This window comes from Arvicola amphibius, chromosome X (assembly GCF_903992535.2).
Source record: "Arvicola amphibius chromosome X, mArvAmp1.2, whole genome shotgun sequence".
NCBI lineage: Eukaryota > Metazoa > Chordata > Mammalia > Rodentia > Cricetidae > Arvicola > Arvicola amphibius.
Window position 1 is genome coordinate 17338033 of NC_052065.1, and position 21554 is coordinate 17359586.

At 46.0% G+C, this 21554-nt stretch overlaps 1 protein-coding gene across 1 annotated transcript; it reads right to left on the bottom strand.

The window, feature by feature from the left end:
- Nucleotides 1-2071: 2071 nt before the first annotated feature.
- Nucleotides 2072-15112, bottom strand: Akap4 (A-kinase anchoring protein 4). Its single transcript, XM_038317320.1, has 6 exons — nucleotides 15086-15112; nucleotides 12188-12283; nucleotides 8463-8513; nucleotides 7307-7408; nucleotides 2718-4832; nucleotides 2072-2227 (listed from the first exon to the last, which is right to left on the bottom strand). The coding sequence occupies exons 1-6, from the start codon at nucleotides 15110-15112 to the stop codon at nucleotides 2072-2074; spliced, it is 2547 nt and encodes an 848-aa protein (XP_038173248.1).
- Between the last annotated feature and the right edge of the window lie 6442 nt (nucleotides 15113-21554).

Below are 21554 nucleotides of genomic sequence, written 5' to 3' on the forward strand. Positions count from 1 at the left end.
ACTGAAGTTCCCTTAGAGAGCATCTTGCCCGACCCTCCTCATTTAACAGACTATGTAACTTCCTTTGCTCCGTTTCCACATTTCAAGGAATCCCCAAGGCTGCCTTATAATACAAATCAGGAGCAAGGTAAGCGCCAAGTTAATCAGGAAAGTAAGCTATCATGGGACCCAGCTGTGCTTGCAAAGGCCTGAGTCATTATAAATGCAGCCTTCGTCTCAGGAGTTGTTTATCAAGGATTTTCTTCAAGGGCAAAAAGTGATCTGTGCTGACTCAACTACAGAACTTTACACAGGGCTGGGTAAGCCTGGGAAATGTTCAGTTTCATCCTGGCAGGTCTGGGCCTTTGAAAGGAACGGATTGAAGGAGGCCTGCCGGTCTTTCCTTCTGGCTGGCCCCAGGTAGTGTGGAGGGAAGGCATCTTGGCCCCTGTCCCTTGCCCCTTACCTGCCTCTTACTTGATTCCTATGCTGATGGTTCTTGTGTTCAGTTCGGAAACTAAGCACTCCAAATTTTGTTAGGGCAGGCTTTGGGAAGTGTGGATTTCTTCACGCCTTTACATTTATAACAAAATCTACTGGGTGCAACACATTGTCACACCCGTTCCTCCAGATTAGCCCCCAAAGAGTGTGCATATGGTCTGTGCCTACATTTTACAGACAAAGGCTCCAAGACCAGATTCTATGCCACACCCAGCACCTCCAGAGGGACAGAGCACGCCCTGAGTATATAGTAATCGAGTTGACGGAGGCCACAGAGTTGAGACTACTGCCTTGCTTTGGCCTGCGATCAATTCCAGTCTGATTGATTCCCGAGAAGTGTAGAATTTGTAGGACCTTAGTGCCTGGGCCCTATGGAGACTTTAAAACTCTGTAATACTGTGGTTGAAGGGCGATTTCCCATCTTTTAACTTCATATTCTTGGACTATTTTCCTCTCAGATTAGTGAACGATAAGGAAGTCTGATCAACTGAAAGGGCGGAGAATCAGATCTCAACATTTAGCCATGTGTAGGGAACTCGTGTGTGTGTTTGTGCATGTCTGTATGTGTCTCTGTGTGTGCCCATGTATGTGTCTGTGTCTTTGTGGGTGTCATATGTGTCTCTATGTTCGTGTGTGTACCCATGTGCATGCGTGTGTGTGTGTGCACTTATTTTTTATTGAGCTCTACATTTTTCTCTGCTCCCCTCCCTTCCTCTCCCCTCCCCGTCAACCCTCTTCCAAGGTCCCCATGCTCCCAATTTACTCAGGAGATCTTGTCTTTTTCTACTTCCCATGTAGATTAGATCTATGTAAGTCTCTCTTAGTGTCTTCATTGTTGTCTAAGTTCTCTGGGATTATGGTTTGTGAGCTGGCTTTCTTTGCTTTATGTTTAAAAACCACCTATGAGTGAGTACATGTGATAATTGTCTTTCTGTGTCTGGGTTACCTCACTCAAAATTATGTTTTCTAGATCCATCCATTTGCCTGCAAAATTCAAGATGTCGTTATTTTTTCTGCTGTGTAGTACTCCATTGTATACCATTTTCCTCATCCATTCTTTGGTCAAAGGGCATTTAGGTTGTTTCCAGGCTATGACAAACAAGTGCATTTATTTTAAACAAGTGTGTCTTTACACTCTTACCAAAGTCCAAGAAAGACATATGCCTGGGGTTAGAAAGGGAAATATCTAGCTGAGCTTGCTATTCTAACAGAAACAAGGTCATAGATGATAGAATTCTCAATAGACTGTAAATGGAGGTTTTGGTAAAACAGACCTTGGGTCTTGGGTGCTCAGAAAATAGCCCAGAGTGGTATCTGGACCCAAATCCAACACTCTCACCAGCCATGGGAAAGGAACCCATTTCCCCTCCCTTCCCTCCAATATATCAGATCAAGAAAACTGCCTTTTGATTTTTTTTATTCATGCTGCCCAGGGAGGGCACCCAGTATTTTCACAGTACAACTGCTCAGATGTATTGGTAAACGTGATCACAGTTGTGCAGTCACCAGCCTGATGGTGAGGGTGGCTCCAGCTGGGGTTGAATTGCTGCCGGGGAGAGGATGACGGAGGGGAGTCGAAGGAGTTCTTAGCTTACAGGTTAGCCAGAAGCCAGTCCAGCAGTTGCTTCCTGGCCATGTTGCCCACGGCTTCATCCAGTTGTCGTTCCTTGGCAAACTTCATGACCTCCTGAAGAAGGTCTCCGACACTGTACCCCTTCTCTGCTGCCTTGGCCGAAACTTCAGGGAGCTGTGGAGAGAACAGTGTTGGCTTGAGTAATCGGATCATTTTCAGAAAGAGGAGCCGCTAGGCAAAGTGAACTGCCATCTCCATGTGCCTGTCTACTGGGTTAAAGTTAGAGCTGGAGGCTGCTGACATGCCTATTCCTTTTCCTTAAGCCTTCTGGAAATAAGCTGTGTTTACGGAGTACTTCTCACCAGGTCACAGACCCTCAAGTTAGTCTGTGCCTATTTCTAGGTCTAAGTCTGGGGTCGCCACTACTCTCCATCCCTTTAAAATAAACTATGGCATGGGTGCAAGGAGAATTTCATGTTTTCGTTTCAGCTCCTATACTGAAAATGATTTAACTGTGATTTCTCTGCAATCTATCTAATGTGGGAACTGCAGCAGTGTGTGTGTGTGTGTGTGTGTGATAGAGAATGTGGTTATGTATTAATGCTATCCTGCCCACATCCACCCATTCTACCTTTAATTTGTCAGGCCTTAATGCATTTCTTACCTTCTCTAGTTGTCCATCATCGTCCCCCATGAAGTAGAGCATGGGCACGTTAAACTGGGAGGCTGCAATCCACTGCAGGACAGCCTGCAGCTGCTTCTGCAAGTTACTTGTAGAGCACTGATTGTTGACGATAACTTCAGGGCCCGGAGCATCTTGATACTGGGACATGGCACCATCGCGGCCACATCTGGAACTACTAGCTGCCAGGGCTGCTTGTTCTTCCAGCTCAGCCAGGGCTGCTCCATTGTTGCTGTACTTTGCCATAATCAGGCATAGTTTCATCACGGATTCTACCAATTGGTCTATAAATTGGCGGTTCATTTGCTTCATCCCACTGATGAAGTCCGTTTCTGAATTGTCTGGGCATTGATCTTCAGGTCTCTTGGGCACGGGAGGTGCTTTGCTTGCTCTAGGCTCAGGACAACGCTTGTTCTCACCTTCAGGTAGCTCGTCACAGTTGAAAGGACTCTCGCTAAGAAGTTTCTGAATCAGTGACAGAACCATGTTTGACATATCCAGCTTCTGCGAATCCAGTTGACTCTCCTTCCCACATGCGGATGGTCCAGCAGCTCCACGGCTTTCAAAATGCTTCATTGAGAGTGATTTAGCGCTCTGGCCACTTCCGCACTTCTCATACTGTGTACTTTGTTGGGACATATATCCCATGGAGGAACCAGGGCAGTCTTCCTCACAAGCATCTTTGCCCTTCGCTTGTTGGGTCAGATGGTACTGTATCAGCATGAGGGCAGAGACAATCAGATCTTTGGCCAGTGAGTCTGTGGAAGGACTGATCTTTTCTCTCTTCTCATCTTTATTGGCACAGACTTTGTTAGGCATCCTGCCTTGGTTGCCTTGCTTCTGGTTCCACATGGTGAGGCTCTCTTTGAGGATATGTTCACTGACCTTCTCAGCGCTTGTCAGCGACTTGCAGCACGGATCTGTTTTCCCCTTGCATTTATCTTTTCCTTTCATCTCCGCTTTCATCGCTGAGAATTCAAGGCTCTGATTCTTGCATTTCGGATCAGAAGTTCCAGCTTTCAAGGTTGCATACGCCAGACTCTGAGATTTAGTCTCCTTCTTCTCACCAAGAAGAGCGCTGACCAGACGCTTTAGCATGGCCTCCATGATGTCTGCTGCATTTTGTTTTCCATGATTGAAAAGGTTCCTTTTGACAGCAGAAACAAAGTCTGAGTCTGTCATCAGGACTCCTGTGATGTTATGCAAGTTCTTCATGCATGAATCAATCAGATCAGACACAATTTCCTTGGTGTGCTTCAAGAGTACCCTCTTCAGGACCACACAAGCTGGAATCGGCTTCCCGCAGCTGTGGACTTTCAAAGTTTTCATAACAGACACCATCATGTCAGATGCCACCTGATTTGCATAAACCATGAGCCCCTTGCTGATGGAATCTGCAAATTCTTTGCTATCTTTTGGGCACATCTGCTTCTCTCCACACTTGTTCTTGTTCGATAATTCACTATAGAGAAAGGTTTTCCGGCCACCATCCCTGCATTCCTCACCAGTGCCGCGCATTTCTGCTGAGGTCAGCTCTACAGCTTCATGGGCCATCTCAGAAGCAATCTTGCTAACAGCACTTCGGGGGCTGGTTTTCCCCTTTTCTCCGGGAGCTGCATAAATTGAATGATGGAGGCACTTGCTTCCACCTTCCAATTTGTCCTTGATTTCCTTTCGGGCCATTTGAATCACCAGAGATGACAGTCGGTTGACATAGAAGGAAAGATCATCCATAGAGCACTCTCTATCTGGGGTGGCAACTGACCTCTGATTGCTAGGAGATTTGGCTGCAGGGTTTGAGGGACTTTGGTTATTGTTGGTGTTTTTGGATGCCGCCATTTCTAGGCGTAGGTTTTGAGATCCTTGGTTCAAAAAATCCATGTTTAGTTGATCAGCATACACACTGTAGCAGTTCTCGGAGTGTATTTTGCTGTAATCACCCTCTAGGTCTCCTACTTTATGTTTACAGCTAGTGGCTGAGGGGCTTAGTGCATGTTGGAAACCCAAGGCATACTTCTGGAGATCATTGAGGAGCCAATTGAGGACACTTAAGGGATCGGAGGGAGCTTGTTTGAAAAGACACACAGATCCCTCCGTCTAGAAAAAGAAGAACACCTTTCCATAAGTGTTTGAAGAGTTTTGGGTAGGCTACTTCTGCCTTTTTATTTTCTTGTTAGAAGAGATAGCTTCTAAGTAATAGATTAGAGATTTGGCTTACTTCATTAGCGGATAATATCCATTAATGAACATTCAAGCACATAACAACAGAAGCTCAGAGTTGGTATATATGCTTGTAGACTTAACTATTTGCAAGTGTTGCCAATGTGTTTGCCAATTTCATATGCATATGTATGTAATATGCATGTCTACTGTGTAAGCCAACACAAGCATGCATTTTGTACATACTAGCAAATGGAAAAATACACTTGTGTATATCAGTATGTCTGAATATGTTAAGATGTTCCTGTCAATTTTAATAATATACTCACTACCATTAATTGTTTAATCATAAATTCATGTTTTAAGTAATAGCAATTTTATTGTTTAAAATAACAATTCCATGTTATTTTGATTTGTTACATGGATTATTTTATTCTACTATTAGTTTATTTGAATGTATTGTGAATAACAAATAGGTATATAATTGCAATTGTGTCAATGTATCAAAGTATCAAACAAGTGTGTTAGTGAATATGTGTTACTTTATGTATGTCTGTATGCATGTCAGTCATGATTGTGTATGCACATAGGTCTTTCCATATGCATTTATAAATGTATATGTCAATATCTGAATTTATTAGGGCTACTGTGTTCTGATCAAGGTTTATAAGTGTTACTACGTGCTTATACATTGTGTGCATTAATGTAAATGTTGAGTGTTTATGCTTCCCACATGTGGGTACATCAGTACATCTGACCACATGTCTTTGTATATGTTAAGTCTATATAAAGGTCAGTCAGTATATTTATCAATGCATGTATGTGTTTATGTGACCTGTAGCTAGTCATGTGTGTATCTTTGTTTGTATAAATTACTTTAAATACATTAGCTAGATAGGTATGAATGTTTTGATGTTATATATGTTTATATTATTAAATATATAATTTGTGATTGTGTATGTTTATGTTTATATAAATGTATATGTACAACTTTAATTTATTAATTAAGAAATACTTTGCTCTTTGCCTCTGTTTTGCCTCCTCTCAGTTTACTGAATCCATGGAAATTTGTCATAAGGCCATATTTTTCGAAAATAGGTTTAAGTTATGATCAAGGTGATGTGTATTGTGTGCAGGAAGCCTGGGCTGCTCTTTTAAAAAGAAACCCTAGGTCTAAGTTGTACCATTATTTTTTCTTTTTAAAATTATTTTTTGTTTTATTTCATGTGCATGCGTATTTTGTCTGCATGTAAATCTGTACCACTTCCATATGTCGTGCCTGTGGAGGCCAGGCAAGTGTGTCAGATGCCCTGAAACTGGAGCTGCAGTACCACACGGGTGCTGGGAATTGAACCTGGGCTCTCTAGAAGAGCTGTCAGTGCTCTTCACCTCGGAGGCATCTCTCCAGCCCCAAACTGTGCCTTTTAAAGAGTATATGGTGGAACTGGCCACCCCCGAATAACTTCCAGAACTTTCAAGAGTGTTCTGTAAGTTGTTTTACTTCTTTCAGGGCCACTGGCCTCATTGCAACTTTGTCTGAAATCATAAATGATCTTTTGCATATGACATATGAGTCTAGAGACGGGGAACAGAAAGCCCTTGACTTCTTTGAATTAAAGCCAAATATTCTTTCCATTACCAGTCACCCAGGCTTGTAGGAATGTGTTTCGATGCCCTCTCAGAACCATGAGCCTGACATGTAACTCGAAATACACAAAAACAAATGAATTTGGGGTGTGAACATAGTCTTCAAGTCTCATTGCTTCTAATTTGAACCTTTTCAGCAGCTTGTGTATATTAGCTCCTAGGTACTCAAATTCTTTATTGTGTATTTTCTCTGTTTCTTTTTTTTTCTGATGTCTTTTTTCATTTTTATTTTTTTTAAATTTCCATCTCTTCCCCTCCTTCTCCCACTTCCCTCCTCTTCCCTCCACCCATACCCCCCCTCCCTCCCTCCCTCCCTCTCCAGGCCAAGGAGCCATTGGGGTTGCCCACTCTATGTTAAGACCAAGGTCCTTCCAACTCCCCCCAGGTCCAGGAAGGTGATCTTATCTTTATTCCTTACTGAATGGTGGGCAATATGAGACACATGAGCATAGTACAAATCAGCAGGTTGAGACTATGTGTACATCTTTCTTAGACCAAGGAGAGCAAGCTTATGCTTGGAGTAGATACCTTCAAGTTAAAGGGGGTATTCTGAACCTTTGTGATTAACGAACACCCGTTAAAAATACCTGCATGTGAAACTTACCATGGCTCTGAACTTAGTCCTGTGTTTTCTAAAAGGGCATGTGTTCCAGGGTGGTGGACCTATTGTACAACCATTTCCTTACTGTCTGTGACCCAGAGTCTTCAGACTTAATATTGGGCGCTAGAAATGAGGAGTGATAGAACCTTAGAGGCTAAGTCACCTTAGACTGGTCTTGCTTTTCAGTGTCCTTGATCACAATAATCTCCCTTTCTGCCAGGTTCTCCAGATCTAACTCGCCTTCAGACCTGGAACCAGCAGCACCCTGTGGAATTAAAAGGTGAGATTTTGATTAAGAAGTTGATATTTGAGATTCCTCCAAGCTGCCCCCTCCCCTTAGGCTACAAGTTCATAGCATGGAGGTCATGTCTCTCATCATCTATTTGTTTCTCCAGAAAAGGCAGGGTTGCAATGCTACAAATTTTGAAGAATTAGACAAGGTTATTTTCCCAAATTGCTGATTTGTCCTCTGATGGCACGCAAGACTATCAGTCTCAAGAGCCATCTCTTACCACCTTTTGAACAGATTATGTGTGCCCATGCTTTTATTTAACCCAACCACTGCTGTGACTTCTAAAATGAAATTCATTATCAAGAATAACAAAAAATTCAGAAGCAGATACCCTGGACCTTCCCCCTGAATCGCTTCCCCCTGAATCGCTTCCCCCTGAATCCCTTCCCTCTGAATCCCTTCCCCTGAATCCCTTCCCCCTGAATCCCTTCCTTTTGAATCCCTTCCTCCTGAATCCCTTCCCCCTGAATCCCTTCCTCCTGAATCCCTTCCTTCTGAATCCCTTCCTTCTGAATCCCTTCCCCTGAATCCCTTCCCCTGAATCCCTTCCTTCTGAATCCCTTCCCCTGAATCCCTTCCCCCTGAATCCCTTCCTTCTGAATCCCTTCCCCTGAATCCCTTCCCCCTTTCTTCTGAATCCCTTCCCCTGAATCCCTTCCCCCTGAATCCCTTCCCCCTGAATCCCTTCCCCCTGAATCCCTTCCCCCTGAATCCCTTCCTTCTGAATCCCTTCCCCTGAATCCCTTCCCCCTTCCTTCTGAATCCCTTCCCCTGAATCCCTTCCCCCTTTCTTCTGAATCCCTTCCCCTGAATCCCTTCCCCCTGAATCCCTTCCTTCTGAATCCCTTCCCCTGAATCCCTTCCCCTGAATCCCTTTCTTTTGAATCCCTTCCCCTTGAATCCCTTTCCCCCTGAATGGCTTCCACCTTCCCTCTCCTCTGCCTCTCCCTTCCCCTTCATCATACTTCACAGAAAAGCCTCCTCAGTCAGTTCTCACCCTCTTGGACTTTGAACGGGAAATACCCACCTTGGAATCTTTATCTTCAACATTCAGGGTGGACACGTCCACAAAGCATATCTGCACAACATTAGGAGGGCAAATTTAGACAAGTTCTAGAGGAAGGGTCACAATTTCTGTCTTGGAGATGATACTAGCACTTACCTTATGAAATTCTTGTGAAAATTCACTGATAGTATATGTACATTTTAAGAGTGGTCCAAAAGAAAATATACATGAATATTGATTGAAAAAACCTGAGATGACATGGCCCAACTGGCACAAGTGAAAAGGCTGATTTGGTACCAAAATTTGAATTCCCCTAACTTCCAATTTAGGTCATTTTCTATTACATCAGTCTTTCTCAAGATGTGCTATTTTACTGTCAATAATAGCAAATGTTTTAGTAGTGTGTGGGTAAGCATTTCTGTGTTTAATAGGTACAGTGTAGTAGCATGTGCAGCTTGTGGTGTTACAAATAATTGCTTAGGATGATGGTCATGTTTAAAGATGAATCATTTGTAATGCTACAAAGTTATACAGCAAGAAACTAATAAAAAGGATGGTACTTGACCAAGATGAAAACATGAAGTACTATTCAAATAGTTTAAAATACGGGAAACAGTATGAAATAGTTGAAGTAATTTGCCCTAATTTGCCCTCCTGATTGGACCCAGTGCACTGATAGCTAAACATTATGGCTTAAGTAGTATTAGGTATAAAAAAAAAGAAAAGAATAGAATAGAAAAGAAAAGAAAAGAAAAGAAAAAAATAGTAGTAGGTAATAGAAGCTGGTTACTAGGCAGCCATCACTCCCCCCTCCTCAGGCTCCTCTCATTCTTAGGCCCCTCTTTCCTCTTAAGCTTCTCTCCTCTTAGGCCCCTCCTCTCTTAGGTCTCTTCTTCCTCTTAGATCCCTCCCACCTCAGGCCCCTCCCTCTCTTCAGTCCCTCCCTGTTAGGCTCCTACCCTTAGGCCCCTCCAATCTGAGGCTCCCCCTCTTGGGCTCCTCCCTTTTAGGCACCTCCCTCCTATTAGACTCCTTCCCTCGTAGGTCCTACCTCCCCCTATGCTCCTCCCCTCTCAGGTCCTCCCATGGGCTCTTCCATTTTAGGCCCCTCCCTCTCTTCAGCCCCTCTCAGGCTCTTCCCCTTAGGCCCTTCCCCTCTGAGGCTCCCCCTTTTTGGGCTCCTCCCTATTAGGCACCTCCCTCTCTTAGGCCCTCATCTCAGACTCCTCCCCTTATATCCTTCCCCTCTATGCTCCTTCGCTTTGGCTCCTTCCATTACGGCACCCTCCTCAAGGCTCCTCCTTCCTCTCAGGCCCCTCCCACTTAGGCTATGCCCCTTAGACCCCTCCCTTTTTGGACTCCTCCCTCGTAAGCCCCTCCCTTCTCTCAAGCCCCTCCCACTTAGGCTCTGCTTTTTAGGCCTCTCTCTTGGACCTGTCCTTCTTAGGTACCCTCCCTCCTCTCAGGCCCCTCCCACTTAGGATCCGCCCCTTAGCCCCCTCCCCTTTGGACTCCTCTCTCAGGCCCCTCCCTCTTCTCAGGCCCCTCCCATTTAGGTTCCGCCCTTTAGGACCCTCCCACTTAGGCTCCTCCCCTTAAGCCCCTCCCCTTTGGATGCCTCCCTCTTAGGCCCCTCCCTCCTATCAGGCCCCTCCCACTTAGGTTCCACTCTTTAGGCCCCTCCCACTTAGGCTCCTCCCCTTAAGCCCCTCCCCTTTGGATACCTCTCTCTTAGGCTCCTCCCTCCTCTCCGGCCCCTCCCACTTAGGTTCCACACTTTAGGCCCCTCCCACTTAGGCTCCGCCCCTTAAGCCCCTACCCTTTGGATGCCTCCCTATTAGGCCCCTCCCTCCTCTCAGGCCCCTCCCACTTAGGTTTCACAATTTAGGCCCCTCCCACTTATGCTCCACCACTTGGAACCCCTCTCCTCTTGGCCTCCTCCCTCTTAGGCCCCTCCCACTTAGACTCCAACCCTTATGCCCCTCCTCTTTGGATGCCTCCCTCTTAGGCCCCTCCCTCCTCTCAGGCCCCTCCCACTTAGGTTCCACAATTTAGGCCCCGCCCACTTAGGCTCTGCCCCTCACGGCACCACTCTCTTAGGCCCCTCTCTCCTCTCAGGCCCCTCCCATTTAGGTTCCACCCTTTAGGACCCTCCCACTTAGGCTCTGCCCCTTAAGCCCCTCCCTTTGGATGCCTCCCTCTTAGGCCCCTCCCTCCTCTTAGGCCCCTCCCACTTAGGTTCCACCCTTTAGGACCCTCCCACTTAGCCTCCGCCCCTTCAGCCCCCTGTCCTCTTGGTCTCCTCCCTCTTAGGCCCCTCCCACTTAGGCTCTGCCCTTTGGTTCCCTCTCCCCTTGTTCTCCCTCTCTCAGGTCCCTCCCTCCTCTCAGGCCCCTCCCTCCTTTTAGATCTCCCCACTTAGGCTCTGCCCTTTTGGCTTCTCCCCTTTTTGGCTCCTCCCTCTTAGGCCCCTCTCTCCTCCTGGGTTCCTCCCTCTTAGGCCCCTCCCACTTAGGCTCTGCCCTTAAGTCCCTTCTCCCTCTCCCCTTGGTCTTCCTCTCTCAGGCCTCTCACTTCTCTCTGGCCCCTCCCTCCTCCTAGGTCCTCCCATTTAGTCTCTGCCCCTTTGGCCCCTCCCCTCTTGGGCTCCTCCCTGATAGCCCCCCTCACTCCTCTTAGGCCCCTCCCTCCTCTCAGGCCCCTCCCACTTAGGCTCCACCCCTTAGGCCCCTCTCCTCTTGGTCTCCCTCTTAGGCCCCTCCCACCCAGGCCCCACCCCTTAGGTCCCCTCTCCTCTTGGGCTCCTCCCTCTCAGGCCCCTTCCACTTAGGCCTTTCCCCTTTGTACTCCTCCCTCTTTAACCCCTCCCTCCTTTCAGGCCCCTCCCACTTAGGTTCTACCCTTTAGGACTCTCCCACTGAGGGTCCACCCCTTGGACCCCTCTCCTCTTGGGCTCCTCCATCTTAGGCCCCTCCCACTTAGGCTCCATCCCTTAGACCCCCTCCCCTTTTGGACTCCTCCCTCTTTGGCCACTCCCACTTAGGCTCTGCCCCTAAGTCCCTTCTTTTGGACGCCTCCCTCTTAGGTCCCTCCCTCCTCCCAGGCCCCTCCCACTTAGGTTCCACCCTTTAGGCCCCTCCCACTTAGGTTCCACCACTTGGACCCCCTCCCACTTAGGTTCCACCCTTTAGGACCCTCCCACATAGGCTCCACGCCTTAGACCCCTCCCATTTGGACACCTCCCTCTTAGGCCCCTCCCTCCTGTCAGGCCCCTCCCACTTAGGTCTTTCCCCTCTTGGGCTCCTCCCTCTTAGGCCCCCTCTCCCTATTAGGCCCCTCCCACTTAGGCTCTGCCCCTTTGCCTCCCTCTCCTCTTGGGCCCCTCCCTCTTAGGTCCCCTCCCTCCTCTAGGGACCTTCCCTCCTCTTAGGCCCCTCCCACTTAGACTCCACCCTTTATGATCCTTTCCCTCTTGGGCTCCTCCCTTTTAGGCCACTCCCCTAAGGCTCCTCCCTTTTAGGCCCCCCTCAGGCTCCTCCCCTCTTAGGCCTCCCTCCCTCCCCACTCCTCCCTCTTTCCACTCTTTCCAGTTGACTTACATCACTCCCCACTCTGCCCCTCCTCTGATTCATCCCTGTGTGATGTATGCTTGTTCTGGACCCTGCAAGCCCTTACTGTGCTCAGATGCTTAGAGAAGCCACCTATCAGCTTCCATGAGTTTATCTTGAAGTCAGTTTGTATCTTACCACTTTTCGGTCCTGATCTTGTTGTCCTTTTGGGCTGTAAAGATCTACCTTGCACACGCCCCTGCGGCTGTGTAACCAGTCAATATCGTCAGACATCTTTAGGAAGAAGCAAAAGAAATGTGAAATTCTTATATGTGGTTTATAAAATGAAGTCAATTTAAACAAAACTCCTTGTGGGGGGGGGGGGGCTGATCCCCATCTGCTTCATAGAGATTTGAGCTAAGAATCACAGAGAAGAAAGGATGTGAAAGTGGGGAACGGTGCTGATATTTTTAAGGCACAGGATCAATAACTTTTGTCAAAATATGTGGTACATGTGGTACTAAGTATCTCGATACATGGTAATCACGTTGACATAAGACACCAGCAGGAAAAGTGGTGCACGAGGAAGCAAATTTAAGTTTAGAGACTAGGGGTTATATGTTGTAATCTATGTCTACCCAATTGAGAGTTTTGGTGTCTGGGACTTGTATTTTCTCCAGAATTTAGTGAGTGAGATAAATTTCTTCTAAGTATTAGAGGGCTGTGGAATTCATTTTTACACTTATAAAAAAATTTCTTCTCCTTCAGTGTACTAGATTATTAGATCTTTCCTCTTCCCTCTAGCTCTTCAAATTTGTCTCACATTCTGTTCTTTCCCTCCTCCTTGCTCTCCTTTTCTCCCTTCCTCCTCCCTTCTTGCTCTGGTCTCCCTCTATGCTCCTGCCTCCCTCCTCTTCTCCCCTCCCCTTCTCCCTCCTCCTCCTCTTCTGTCTTCCCCCATCTCCCTCCTGCCTCCTTTCCTCATCCACCCACCCTCCCTCCTCCTGCCTCTCTTGTCCTCCTTCATTTCCCTCCCTTCCTCCCTCCCCCACTTCATCTTTCCATCCTAACTCCATTCCCTATCCCTTGTTCCTCCCTCTTTCCCTAATTTGAAATTCTCTCTCCCTCCCTCCTATCCTCACTCCCCTTCCATTACTCATCATTATCCCTAGTCCCTCTCCTCCTCTCCACTTCCTCCCTCTCCCTCCATCTCTTGCTTTTCTTCCCTCCAACTCCCTCTCTCCTGCCCCTATCTTTCCTCTTCCCCCTCTCTTCTCCATTCTTCCTCCCCTTCTTTTTCTCCTTCACCCTCCATCTCTCTCCCTTACTCCTTCTTTCCATTCTCCCCTCCCTCCTTTCTTCCTCTGAACATTCTCTGTACTTCCTCCCTCCTCCTTCCTCCCATTCTGCCTCCTCCCTCTCCATCCCTCCTCCCCCACTCCCTCCTCCACTTCCTCCTCCCTCCCTTTATTCTCCATCCTCCCTCCCTCTCTTCATCCCTCCTCCCTCCTTGCTATCCTCTCCCTCCTCCACTCCTTCCTCCCCCTTTATTCCCCATCCTCCCTCCCTCCTCCCTCTCTTCAGCTCTCCTCCCTCCCATCCCTCCTCCTCTCCCTCTTCCCTCTCTCCATCTCTCCTCTCCTCTCCTCTCTCCTCTCCATCTTTCCATTCCTCCCCCTCCCTTTTTCTCTATCCTTCCTCCCTCTCCTCTGCTTCATCTCTTCTCCCTCCCCTCCCTCCCCGTTACCCCTTCTTCCTCATCCTTTCTCCCCTCCCACCTCCCTTCCTTTACTCTCTATCCTCCTTGTTTCCCCATCTTCAACCTCCCTTTCTCCCCTTCCTCCTGTTTCCTCTTTATCTCTCTTCCCTCCCTTCCCCATCCTCTGAGCCTTTCCACTCCTTTCTCCATCTGACTTACTTCCTCTAACTCCCTCCCTCCCTTTCCCTTCTCTATTTTCCTTCCTCTCTCAGACCTCTTTCACTTTCTCTCCCTTTTCTGCCCTCTTGCCCCCTCCTTCCTTCTCCCCATCTACAACTCTCCCTCTTCCATCTCCCTTCCTTTCCTCCCTCTTCTTTCTCCCTCTCTCCCTCTTTTCCTATCCTCTTTCATCCTCCTTCTCTTCTCTCCCTATCTTTCCTTCCTCCCCTTTTCTCCCTGTGTCCCTTGACCTCTTTTTTTTCAAAGTTATCATCTAGTGACAATTTTCTTATACAATACTTACTTTGATCGCTTCCCTAGAGATTTGGGGATGTTCCCAATTAATAAACTCTACAAAACTTTGAAAAGCTCATAGAAAAGGGCTTCCTGTATCCTCAGATGAGAGGGTTTTTTTGAAGAGCTAGTGAACAAGTACTAGCTTCAAAAAAGCCAGAGGCTAAGAGATCCCTCGTGAGATTTGGATCTTACAAAATTTGTAAAGGATAAAAGGTATAAACTCATTACCTTGATGATGGAGTTCTTTTGGACCTTGGGCTGAATGTGTGCCACCCAGAAGGGAGATGTGCCCCTTTAGATGGAAGTGGGCAGTGCCAAGTTCTTAGGCACTTGCAGCTGCCTGCCACCCCGGTCAGCTGTTGGACCAGACTGATGGCTCTGGCTGGCTCTGGCCCTGGGGTATGCTGAGGGGCTTTGTTGGGTCACAATACCCAGTGTTGTAGCAACCTGAGCAAAGGCATGGCACACCCGGAAGGCTCAGTAACCATTTCATATCCAAAGTATGCTAACCTGCCTACTGTAGACCACATTTTCACTGTCTTGTTGGGCACATGTGTTTCATAACATTTTACACAGTTCACAACCTCTCAGTATCAATCATCCCATTCCTTTCCCTACTAGACTTTGAGAATAATTTACACATACAGAACTGTTCCCAGGCTTTGTAAAGGAAAGTTTTCCCAGTTCAGTTTCCCTCTCTTTGAATTTCTCACTACAGCACCAGAGTTATGTAGCAAGAGATCTGTCGATTTGTGTTGAAAGAGAGAAATTTTGACCAAAGTCATTCTTAGTTATCCCAAGTAAAATGAAGAGTAAGAACTCAAGGCTGTTTTAGATACTAACAAGACACCTCCTATTCTAGCCAAAAAGGAAGCTTCTACCTTGATAGTACCGCAGTAGGCAATCATTTGGGACCGTTGGGAGAATTTGGATGCTGCGATGACACTTCCAGTCTGCCTCAAGATGGTGTGGCCTTCCTCAACCCTCCATGCTCTCCTAAAGCCTTACTTGCCAGCTGGTATTAGAACTTCAATTTCATGACATCACTGTTTCTATAGAGAATAGTGGCAGTATAAAATGATGGCCTTTATTCTTAGGATTCTACTTGCTCCAAGAGGTCCAGGAAGTTTTGATATTCACGTTTATATCCTCAAACTATGAAAAACACTTAAGCACCACTTACTGCTCCCCATTCTGGCCAGGGTTTCATTGCTGGCTACAGTATGTTTTAGAGATGAACCATTATCCATTAAGATACCTCCTGTTTCAGCCAGTTTAAAAATATTAGCACCCACCAAAGGGCTCTCTTTTGTGTCTAAATCATACTTTATATTAATTTGTCCTTTCTCCGTGTGTCCCTTATTTCACCAATTGAATGTGAATGTACTTAACTCAATATCATTTGAGATGCTCCCCTCGATAGTAGAGTTGTATATTGTAGCTGTGTCTTCACTTTTTTCTTATTGCATGATTTTTTTTTCCTGAAAAGAATCAAGCAAATTTCTATTCAGTGCAGATAGGGCACCCATGACAGATCAGGGAAACAAACTCACCAAAGTCTAGTTCAGTGAACCAATGAGTTTATTGGGGTTGCATTTAGGAACATAGACGAGAGGTTGCGTGCAGGAGCATAGATGGCTGCTTAATGGTGGTTGCATCACCAGGAAGCTTACCATAGCACGGAACATGACGAATGGGCACTGTATTCCTGGAGCACCCTGAACAATTTGCAGATATTTTGGACAGTTGGAGAGTATCCTCTTCTCAGAAATTGTGTCCCAGGCTTTCAGTCTTGGGGGTGGGGTGGGTGTCCTTATAAATCTTGGAACTTTCGTGGGATTTCCTGAGGCTTCTAAATTTTGTTAGCATCCTGAGTCATAGGCACTGCTTTCCTCCCTCCAAGAAGGTGTGTTTCAATGTGGTGCAAAGAGATGCATACTGGTCAGTTCCCTTCTCTGACTTTTATGTTCGTTCCACCCTCTCCTGTGATGTTTTCTCAGCTTTGGAGAGGGTGATGTAGATGTCTGGTGCCATGTTTTCATTTTTGTCTGAGCACTGGACACTACTTCACAGCAACAGCCACTCCATCTCGGGAACGTAACTGGTTATGAGTGTCTGTAAAACACAGCCTGTTTCAAAACAAATAAGTTTCTTTCTATGACAGACTAAACCTGACAGTAATAGTAATAATATAGTACCTGGAAGTAGCTTTTTAAAAACCTATATGTAGCTGGGTGGTGGTGGTACACGCCTTTAATCCCAGCACTTGGGAGGTAGAGGCAGGCCTGGTCTACAAGAGCTAGTTCCAGGACAGGCTCCAAAGCTACAGAGAAACCCTGTCTCGAAACAAAACAAAACAAAAACCTATATGGTTTCTTTGTTTAACATCCTTAACTGATGTTTTCATTGTCCCTCCAAATGTTTCTGTAGATATATAGGGCACTCAAGAGTTACTAGCATTTAAGGAAACATTTTTACAAAGGGTGATTAGGATAGCTAAAGGCCCAAGATGATGGGCCGCTGAAAGTACGTACCAGTCAGAACTGGGCAGCTAGGAACGTACAAAAAGGACCTGTTAAAATGTCCGATACAGCAGAAAATGCTCCTATACTGGTTAGGTTTGAACAGCTTGAAACAAACCTAGACATATCTGGGAAAAAGAAAGCTTGGTCAAGGTATTGCCTCCATCAGATTAACCTAGAGGCCTGTGTCTTAGTTCTTGTTCTATTGCTGTGAAGAGGTACCATGGCCAAGGTAGCCTTGAAAGGAAAACATTTCATTGGGGGTTTGCTTTCAGGGTTTTTTTTTTGTTGTTGTTGCTCTGCATTTTTTTGCTTTTATTTTATTTTTTTGATTACTTAAAAAAAATACCAATCCAAATTCCCACTCCCTCCCCTCTTCCAGTCCCTTCCCTCTCCCTCCACAGACCCTCCCACCCACCCCCTCCAATCCTAAGAGAGGGCCATGCACCCTGCTCTGTGAAAAGTCTAAGGCCCTCCCTACTACATCTAGATTGAGCAAGGTTTACATCCAAAGAGAATAGGATCCCAAAAAGCCAGTACATGAAGTAGAGACACATCCCAGTGTCACTATCAGTGGCCCCTCAGTCTGCCCCAACTGTCAACCCCCTTCAAAGGGGCTTTGTTGTTCCCATGCTTGTTCACTCCCAGTCCGGTTGGAGTTGATGAGCTCCCATTAGCTCAAGAAAACTGTCTCAGTGGGTGAACCCCTCATAGTCTTGAATTCCTTGCTCATATTCTCACTCCTTCCACTCTTCAACTGGATCTTGGGAGCTCAGTCCAGTGCTCTGATTTTCAGTTTTACAGGGTTATTTTTTTCCATCATGGTGGGGAGTATGGCAGCAGACATGGTGCCTGAGTGGCAGCTGTAAGTTTACATTTTATCAGCAAGTTGGAGGGGGTGTCCAGGGTATAGCAAAGGAAGGAAAGAGGGACGGGGAGGGAGGAGGGAGAGAGAAACTGGGCCTGGAATTGGCATTTGAAATGTCAAGCCCAGCCCTAGTGACACACCACCTCCAACAAAGCCACACCTCCTAATCATCCCAACAGTCCACCAACTGTCAACCAAACATTCAAATACATGAGGCTATGTGGGCCATGTTCATTCAAACCACCACAATAAGTCCATAATTTTAATGATTTTCTTGGTTAATAATTGATGTGGGAGGGCCTAGCCTACCATCGCTGGTTCCACTTCTGGGTAGGAGGTCTTGGGAAAAGCAAAAAAAGGTAGCTGAACATAAGCCCAGGAAGAAAGCCAATAATCAGTATTCTTTCCTGGGTTCTGCTTCAGTTCATGCCTCCAGGCTCCTGACTTGGCTTTCTTCGATGATGGGCTATGTGGGGATGTATAAGCCAAGTTATCCCCTTCCTTCTGAAGTTGCTTTTGGTCATCATTTATCAAAGTAAATGGAAAGCAAGATGGGACACATCCCACCACTTTTATCAATTATTTTGTCAAAAATCCTGTTTTGTGCAGTATCATGGCTAGGAGACACTATTCCAAATAGCCATCTATAATGCACAGTCATTTTCTATGCACTGTCCAGTCTCCTCATTCTGGGCTGCTACCGCTGCTCTAGGTTTCCTATACCTTTGTCTACCCTGACAGTTGCTATTGAGCTAACATTTGCCATTCAACCCAGCTCAGGCTCAAGGGGAAGCAGGGCCACACTCCAGCCTGCCATGCTTGCTTCCGGGACTAGCGTTTTGGTTTTGACAGGCTTTGAGCCAGTACCACGACCCTTCCCTTTTCAACAGTCCTAACTGGCTACTGAAAAGGCCTCAGACTGAGTTGACAGTGTTCACTCCAAGTATACTTTCTTTCAGGGGTGAAAATGTACACACAGCATTTTGGGGAGAATAACAACCCAGTCCTAGGACAAGTTTAATATTTACTTACAGTGTTTTGTCGTTTATGTCCTCTGGGAACTGTCGCTCATCTTCTAAGCCTTTCAGAAATGCACTAATGCAGCATTTAGCTTTCTATCATCAGTTTTGTTCCCCAGAAATTCCACCTCAACACAAATCTTGCCACATTTGTCTGTGAGTGGCATAGAAAACTGATTGCTTGATAGCTTTAGGAATCCAATTTCCATGTGATTTAAACCATTTAGATGTGTCTATAGCCATGCTTCCTTGTGAAGATCTCATCCCACTATGGGGCTCAGCAATACCACTCAGCCAAACCTCATGCCATATTCATGGTATCTGCTCAATTAGCACCAGTCTTTCAAAGTCATTCATTTTTAACGAGGTCTACATATGTGTATCTATGTGTAGGCATGTGCACATATGAGTGCAGTGTCTCCAGAGCTCAGCTAGATTCGCAGGTGGGTATAAGCTACCCGATTCAGGTCCTCTGGAAGGGAAGCAAGCTTTCTTAGTCATGAAGCCAGCTCTCCAGTTCTCACCCTTTTTCTTAACTCTCCTGGGAAGACAGTTCTATCAGGCCTGGTGATGTAGGTTTTAAGCACTGTCTCTATTGTACCCAGGTCTCTTAGTAATGCCGCTTTCCCCTTTACTGTCTTTTAATTCCTGATGAGGACCTCAACCAGAGAAAGCCAAGTACTCCTCAACAGTTTGTATAAGCCAGTCTGTCAGAAACATCGGGGAGTATGATTTCTCTCCTATTTGCCTCAAATTATGCAGCCTTTGTCTCAAGGGAAGATGGTTAGTTACATTACTCCATTTCGATGGCATCTGAACTGGACCCACCCATCCTCACGCCCTACAACCTCCTAAGCTAAGCTAAGCTGTAAGGGGCTTTTGGCTTAAAACTTGTACCCTGTTCAAGCAGTTCGGATGCTGACTATTTCTCCTGTTAACACAGTTTCCTGTACTGAGCCAGTAAGCCCTCTATCTACATGCCAAACCATGGATTTTATTAAAAGTTTGGCTTGAGGAATATCTTCTAAAACTTCTACCTCACTTTCTCCTTCCTTGCTGCCCAATTCTTCTCACAGATTTCAGATTTTTGGAGCCCAGGATCACTAACAAATATCCAACGTATCCTCTCTTTCTCTTACATTCCTCCAGTGGTAAGAAATGGTGTGTCATTGCCTCCATCTTATGTTCTAGTCCCCTCAACCATTTCCCTGCAAAATTAAAGAGTAATATAACGTGGGAGATACCATACATCTTTTGTTCACTGTAATCTTCCCCTTCCATGAGCAAGTTCTTTCTGGACGGACACACCTGCTTCAGTTGCATGTCTTACCACTTACAGCCGAGACCACACAACAGCTGCCACCGCCTGTTTATATGAGCCCATTTCATGTATGAGATTTTAAGGTTGGAATGTATTACTGAACCCATCAATTATTCAGAAGCATCATTGTGCTCACAAGGTGGACCTCACTCATCAAGGAGGCTTGCCTTTCCACCTTCCTTCCAGAGAGGAAGATGGTCACTCTGTGATTCTCACCAAAGGATGCTCCACTCTGCGATGGATTGGTCTTGGTTGCTGCAAGGGTGCAGTGAAGTAACTAAACTGAGCTACTCCACGGGCAGAAATAAATGTTTCTCGGGGGTCAAAATGCCAAAGTTATCTCTCAGGAGGGAAGAGGGAAGCAGTATGTTGAAAAGGCAATCAGATTTTGTATGACAGTCAGTAAGGTGGAAGTCTTTGAACTGTTTGCATTTACTAGGAACTAGATGTCCTTGCCTGAGGAAGTTGAAATTTGGCGGTTGATTAAGGGAAGTCCTTGTAAACAGAAACCTGTCTTAGCAGATCTGCTTTCATGGTAAACAGAAACCCATCTTTCATAAGATCACTGAGGGTACTGAATTTAGGCCTCTGTTTATCCAATATCAACCCTCCTGTTTACCTGGTCAAAGAACTGCCATTTTAGGGGCCTACTTTGGACCTAACATCCCAGCCTTTTGTTGATGATAGAGTGATGATAGTCCTCTGGCTACTTCCTGCTGATTGGGGTCTTAAAAGGGGGGTCTGGAATGTTGGTCCAAGGGGTTTAAGCTGGCAGGTGATGGTAGGAGACCCCATGAAATACCATTAGAAACATCTGGTTTGCTGATTGTTGGATTATTTCATTAATTCTCTCCTAAAGGAACCAGAAGAGACAAGGAACAATCATTATGAGAAGATAAAGAAAAATGGGCTGAGTAGGGGTAGAAGCCAAAGCCCCAGAGAAGACCATGGCAGTTGGTCCCGGAAGGCTGTAGTTTGTAAGACAGTTTGTGTAAGCTTTTAATCCTTTATTCCATTCGGCAGATTGATCCACATAGTAGCAACGTCATTGGCAGTTGCAGGGCCAGAGGTTGATTCCTGGCTGGTACCCGCCAGCTTGGTGAAAATCTGTTGAGACAGATATAGGCTATGGAAAGAAGATAAAGTTAAGGAGCTTAAGAGGATCTTTGTCTTGAAACAGTTTGGGTGATAGGATCAGTAGAGGGTTGAGGGAGGACGAGATCAGCATGCTCCCAGAGAAGATGCCTAAACAGAGTGAAAGAAGGTACATAGTCATGGGGCTGGCTCCAGAGGAGGTCACTTTCCCCAAAGAAAAGAATGGCTATACAGTAACCCAGGTGGGCTTGGATGTTCAGTGTGTGGTCTGAATGCAAATTAGGGCTAGAGGTAGGCCGTTAAGTCCAAGGAAGCTAAGGTTCAGAAGACAATTTAGATAGATGTGTCTTAGTAAGTCCAATAGCTCTTTCTACCTTTCCTGAAGATGAATAGAGATGAATGGTAGGCCATTATCCATTAGGAAGTCCAGATCTGATAAAAAAAAATCATTCATGAGATGGAAATGTTGTGGGGTATCCCCCAGAGAAGATTCAGACATGGGTTTAAGCCAATAGAAAGTTTTTA

Coding starts and splice junctions, on each gene's coding strand:
- Akap4 (XM_038317320.1), bottom strand. CDS start 15,112: ATGATTGCCTACTGCGGTACTATCAAG. Junction 7,409..8,462: donor TTGAAGATAAAGATTCCAAG/GTGGGTATTTCC, acceptor TTAATTCCACAG/GGTGCTGCTGGTTCCAGGTC. Junction 4,833..7,306: donor AAAAGCAAGACCAGTCTAAG/GTGACTTAGCCT, acceptor TTCTTTTTCTAG/ACGGAGGGATCTGTGTGTCT.